Source organism: Fukomys damarensis, unplaced genomic scaffold, assembly GCF_012274545.1.
Source record: "Fukomys damarensis isolate Sample0158 unplaced genomic scaffold, DMR_v1.0_HiC HiC_scaffold_16, whole genome shotgun sequence".
In the NCBI taxonomy this organism is placed as follows: domain Eukaryota; kingdom Metazoa; phylum Chordata; class Mammalia; order Rodentia; family Bathyergidae; genus Fukomys; species Fukomys damarensis.
In genome coordinates this window covers 64,899,175-64,905,174 of record NW_022900928.1, presented here as the reverse complement: position 1 = coordinate 64,905,174, position 6,000 = coordinate 64,899,175, and the positions used below count along the sequence as shown (strand labels likewise).

General features: G+C 36.6%; 1 protein-coding gene across 3 annotated transcripts in view; it reads left to right on the top strand.

Annotated features, from left to right (window-relative positions):
* The first annotated feature begins 3,567 nt into the window (after positions 1–3,567).
* The window catches only part of Sik3 (SIK family kinase 3), a 101,678-nt gene continuing 99,245 nt past the window's right edge, over positions 3,568–6,000 (top strand). For all 3 annotated transcript variants that reach the window (XM_010629398.3, XM_010629399.3, XM_010629397.3), the window contains exon 1: positions 3,568–3,684. In XM_010629398.3, coding sequence (XP_010627700.1) covers positions 3,643–3,684 — 42 coding nt within the window. In that variant the 5' untranslated portion in view covers positions 3,568–3,642. The remainder of the gene's footprint in view (positions 3,685–6,000) is intronic.

Below are 6,000 nucleotides of genomic sequence, written 5' to 3'. Positions count from 1 at the left end.
TCACAGCCATAGTGGAGCAAGATGGTGTAAGATTTCATCCTGCTATTCGGAGTAGTGTATAACTTAAAGCTTTAAAATTATTTTTGTATTTTCCATTTCTTAGTTTCAGACTATAGTTAGCTGCAGGCCACTGAAGCTATAGAAAGTGAAACTGGATAAAATGAACAGATACAGCTGTGTTGCATGTTTACCACACGCCAGGCATTGTATTAAGCAAGTTGCATTCATTAGCTTAGTTAATTGCCAGCAATTCTTTAAACAAGATACCAGTGTTGCCCATATACTATACATAAGGAGCCACAGAAACATGAAATAATTTGCTCAGTGTTACACATTAAGGAATAATTCCAAAAATTTGAATTCAGGTCGCTTGGCTTCAGGATCCTTACTTTGATACTGTCTTCATCTGTTAGTCAAAGCTTTACCTTCCAGTGTTTCTTGGTATTGTAAATCTCTTGTTACTAAAGAGTAGAGAAGAATCTGCTGTTTTAATGTATTAAAACGTCTCTCTTTTTCATGTTCTAGGATAACTTTGTATCTAACATAATAAATTTCAATATGTAGCACTATATTTTCTTCATGTTAAGTCAGATGTGTTTGTTACAAAATATAAAGCTACATGTATTCTAAATGTTTCTCTTTATTGTTACAATTTTTATTAGCTACATGGTATGGTATGTGTTATAAGATCCTAATAGCCAGTTTTGTTCTCAGATGATTAGGTTTTGTTTGGTTACCTTTATAAGATCCAAAGCCTCAGAAAGTGAATGAATTTCAGAGTGAGTCCACTATGAATTGCAGAGGCCCCAATAAATGATTTCCCCAGTTGCAGTGTAGCCCAGAACTTCCCTGAGGATGAAAATGTGAGAAATGTGACCATTTGCCTTGACACATCCTCCACCCACTAGCCATTGCTCATTGTATGCCATCAGTTAGTAAGGTATGAAGGTGGTAGGGCATTTCCAGTACAAGCCTCACTGTTGAATTCCCCTCTTAAGATATGTGCTTCTTAGCCATTGCACATTGTGGCACCTACAGAAAATAATATATGGGGGGGGGTACTGGGGATCGAACTCGGATCCTTGTGCTTGGCGAGGCAGGTGGCGGAATCACTGAGCTAAATCCCCGGCCCAATCATATTTCTTTTGAAGTGAACAAATGAGGCTCCCTGAGACCTGAGACCGTCCATTGTCACTTACAAGCCATTTCAGTTGGAAGTTCTGCTATGGATATTAGTTGATGAGTTCCTAAGCTTGTTTGGCATATGAAAGCTCTCTGCATTCTGTAAGTTGCATTCATATTTAAAAATTACAGTGGTGCCTTGGTTCATGAATTTAATTTGTTCCATGATTTTGGGAAAAGATGGCCATGTTTGCATTTGTTCAAGAAAGATGATGGCTATTGTGTTTGACACCTGATGTAGAATTTGTAAATTAAAAAAAAAATTACCAGATGCTTTTGTTTGTGAACCAAATTATTCACAAAAAAAAAAAAAAAGTTTGTGAACCAAAATGCCACTGTACGAAGACTCAGATATTTGTTCTGCAAAGGGACATTGTTTATCATGATATTTTTGTTTTGGGTGCTGTTCTGAGAGATACAGGAACAGAGTTAAGGTTCTGTATGTGATCTGGCACAATAATGAGAGGTAGAGATACTAGTGGTCAAGGGTTGTAAGACTTCTTGAGATTCAAAACTTCTTGAGGTCAAACAGCTGGTATTATTGAGTCTGCTGTTTCTCCTCATTATACTCTCTACCTCTTTTTCTGCCTGTCCCAGTTCTTTTTGCTGTCAAATTCTTTCTTCTTAGTAAATTTGTTCTTTGTGTTCATCTTTTCTCCCCAGCTCTGTTGACTGTACCTGTGTTATCTATTTCATGCACCTCTTTCCTCTTTAGATTGTGAGTTCCTTGAAGTTAAAGCTGTATCTGATTGGTTAGTTGTAGCTTGAGCTACACCCACTTTACCACATTTCATCAATAGGCGAATCTTCATCACTCTTGGAATTAAACTGGACTTTGTCTCCCTCTGCCTTTCTCCTATTAAGTCTTCATTGTAACACTTCTGAAATAATTCCAGACAAAGTTACCTTAATTCCAGTCATTCATATAGTCTACCTTATATAATTCCATACTGGCTTTATTTTTCTAAGCTAAACATTTTTGGTGTTGAAATTTTGCTTCCCTGGTTCTTGTTTTCTTACCTTCTTCCAGTATATAGAATCTTAGAATTGTAAGGATTGGAGGTGACTAAAGTTTGCCTAGTCTTTGCTTTTCATCTAATATTGATTATATTCTGATTAAGTAATTGATACTTAAACATATTTTGGGGATAAGACAAATATTTTAGTTATTTCACTGAACATGATGAGAAAGTTTAGATTTAGTAGATTGAAATAAAGTCCTTCATCTTTCATTCTGTTTTAAACTGTAAGTGCCACTGGGCATCTTAAGAATAATGGGCAAGAGGGAGTGAAGGGAGGGTGTGGACAAGGGGAAAAAATGAGAACCAAGACCTGGCATGTAAAGGTACAAGATTCCAGTAATGAATGTAACTGTACTGTCTGCCTAGAATGTACCAATAAATTCAGTTTAAATAAAAAGAAACAAAAAAAAATGGGCAATAGGAAAAGATATGTTTTATGCTGAAGTGGTATATATTACATATTCTTATAACATTGTTAAGAATTTTACTCTCAGGACCAGCCTGCTTGGATCTGCCCCATTCTAACCTCAAATTACTTTATCTTGGGTTACTCCTACTGTGCCTCAGTTTCTGTATTAGTAAAACATTGGTCTTAAGAGGTTTAAATGAGTTAGTATTGCAGAGCGCTAAAAATTAGTGATGGGCACTGAGTAAACTGAATATGCTGCCACTGTCTCCACCACACACCACCACCAAGACCACCAGCAGCACCAGCACCATGCCTAAGTTTTACTAGCACCTTGTGAGGTGTGGAAAGTCCCTGCAAAGGTTCTGGTAGAATCTTACTGAATATTGCATATCTGTCCTATAAGCTTCTTGTCTTAGCAAGAAGCCTTACATTTCACATTCTGATTTAAAGAATTACTTGGCCAAGACTGTAACCACATCTGTGGAATTATGAAGTATTGTGTCATGGGTTTTACTTTATATGCAAATTTTTTTAAATGACAGAAGAAACATTAGCTTATGAAGCCTGTTCCTTTGAGACAGACTTCCAGGGAATTCATTTTCTGTCTCATTTAAGAGTGGGGATATAGCTGAGTGGTAGAGTGCTTGTCTAGCATGCACAAGGAGGTCCTGGGTTCAATCGCCAGTAACACCCCCCATAAAAGCAAATTCATTTTCCTCATTGATATTCCAAAAACAAAATATTGGCAGTTTTTATTTTATTTTATATGATATAATAGTTTTTTGGTATATATAATTTTTTTAAGTATGGGGGATCGAACTCAGGACCCTGTGTTTGTGAGGCTAAAGCCCCAGCCCGTTGTGATACAATGTTTTAAAATCAGTTAACTTTTCTCAAGTAAACTGCTTTTTTAGAAATAATGCATCAGAGTAAAATTTCTTTCTTTATTGTCAGGTTGCTATCAAGATCATAGATAAGTCACAGCTGGATGAAGAGAATTTAAAGAAGATTTTCCGGGAAGTTCAAATTATGAAGATGCTTTGCCATCCTCATATCATCAGGCTCTACCAGGTAGGGTAACGTGGTATAGGGAGTGGCTGCAAGGAACACAGAGCAGTGTATTATATGGAGGACTGGAACATCCAAGGCTCGCTTTGTTTCCATGTTTATCCCATTTGCCCCTTCCATTTCCTCACAAAGTTCTTAATAGTTTTCCTATTTCCCCTGGCTGTTTACTAATGGCATCTGCTTTACCTAGGTAAGTTGTTTTAATGTGTTCTTTAAAACTTGATAACTTTTTGAACAAGAATTACTCAGAAAGATTATTTAGAAGATGACAAGAACTTACTTTATTGATGTCAGAGTCCTACATCAGGGTAGGAAGCTCTTTTTAAAAAGGAACAGAATTGAGAGATTAAAAGCTAGAAATAAATATAATGTTATTTTATTAAAATTATTTAAAAATTAATTCCTATAATCATGTTATGAATTGTGATGGCAAAGGATATTTTAAGTATGATTTCTTGCATCAATTTATTTTAATATGGTCTTGGACTTAGTTTTCCAAGATAACCTATAATTAATTATTTTGGTAAACCAGAGACAAGATTCTATGTAATAGAAGAGTTTTCTGTTTCAATTTTTTTACCTTTCTAAGAAAGATGCCTGTTTCATGCCATCATCAAAACGATTCTGTGGCCTTACTGCAAAAGCAGTAAGTCTGATGGCTAGAATTTCAAGCCAGATAGGAGGGGAGGACCTTGCCTTAGCAAACTGGTGGTAGAAGAGATATTTTGGGAGAGGTGAGGCTTTGGGGTGCTTCTCAAATTGCAGCATGCTGGCAGCAGCAAGCTCTGTCTGTGCACAGGGCCAGCTCTGCTCACTGCTTTCCACCAGAACAGTCATCTCCTAAGTTCTGAAGGAAGTGGCCACCCACTCAGTTTGTTTGCTGCTGCTAATCTACAGTAAATGGCTTCCGACCCGGACGTGGGACTGTGTAAAAGACTGGAGAAAGTACATTCATGGCACATTGGGCCACCTTGTGTAACCTGTTAATTTTATGGCGGGGGGGAAACCACAGTGTGCTGTTAGTGTGTGTGGTTAACACTATAGCTTTAGAAGACTTCTCTGGCATCAGTTGTTCACATGATGAAATGAATTAGGCAGCAGGAACAGACTTGTTGAAATGTATCAGATTAAACTATGTTGAGTAACACTTACACTCTGCCCAAGAAGCAAGCTTGTGAAGGCTTCTGGTGTTGCCTGAAGACCTATACTGTGAGCTCACAGGTGTCTTGACCTCAGCTCCCTTCCTATCCTGGGAGACTGAATAAACTTCTTGACCTCATCTTTTAAAATAAGTCACCTTAAAGTAATCAAGAGGCTTAGACTAACCTTTCTCAAAAGGTGAACTTGTAGATGTTAACCTTATAACTGAATTCTACAAGCTTACCAATCTTACCTGAGGTTCAACTAGTTTATAAAATTTTTCCTTCTCCAGCCCTGCCTTTGAATAGTTAGTGCCTTCTTTAAATCTTTTCATTTTGTTTTCTGGCAGATAGTATCATTAGAGTCTAGTTGTCAAGGTAAGTGACAAAATGTCTGCATATGGTATCAGAATATTTTTCTGGTCGTTTTCCTCAGGGTTATAGAGTGAGCAAATATAGACAACTGTATAGAAAGCAGTAGTTTTTAAATGTCTGAAGAGTTTAATGAAAATCACATTTTCAATTAATTAAAGGGATGGAAGACAAAGGGGAAATGCACAGTCTGACACTATTTAATATTTTATTCTAAATACATGCACATATTTAGAGCATTTTTGGTCATATAAATCAACATAGGGAGAGAGAGCCCTTGGAAGCAATATGTGTAACAGTAGGGTGATACCTCTAGTATATAGTTTCTAAAAAGAGAGATGATCAAAAAAGAAAAACATAGCTATTAGATTTGAAAGTTATTGTAATATAGTATAATATGTATTCATATAATATGATGTCATTAAAAAGAAGAGATTGATCTTGGTGTTATAACACTGAGCACATAGTACATAGACACAAAAGAAAGTAATTAGAAAATAATTAACTGTAAAATATACTAGAAGTCTACAACTGTATTGTCCAATATGGGAGCCACTAGCTACATGTGACTGGTAAGTTTTGAAATGTGGCTAGAGTAACTGAGGAACTTAATTTTAAATTTTATTTGATTTAAATATAAAAACTCCAAGCCAGGTGTGGTGGTGCACGCCTGTAATCCCAGCACTTGGGAGGCTGAGGCAGGAGGATCACTGTGAGTTTGAGACCAGCCTGGGCTACGTAGTGAGTTCCAGGTCAGTATCAACTATACAGTGAAACCCTATCTCAAAAAACCTAAATAAATAAATAA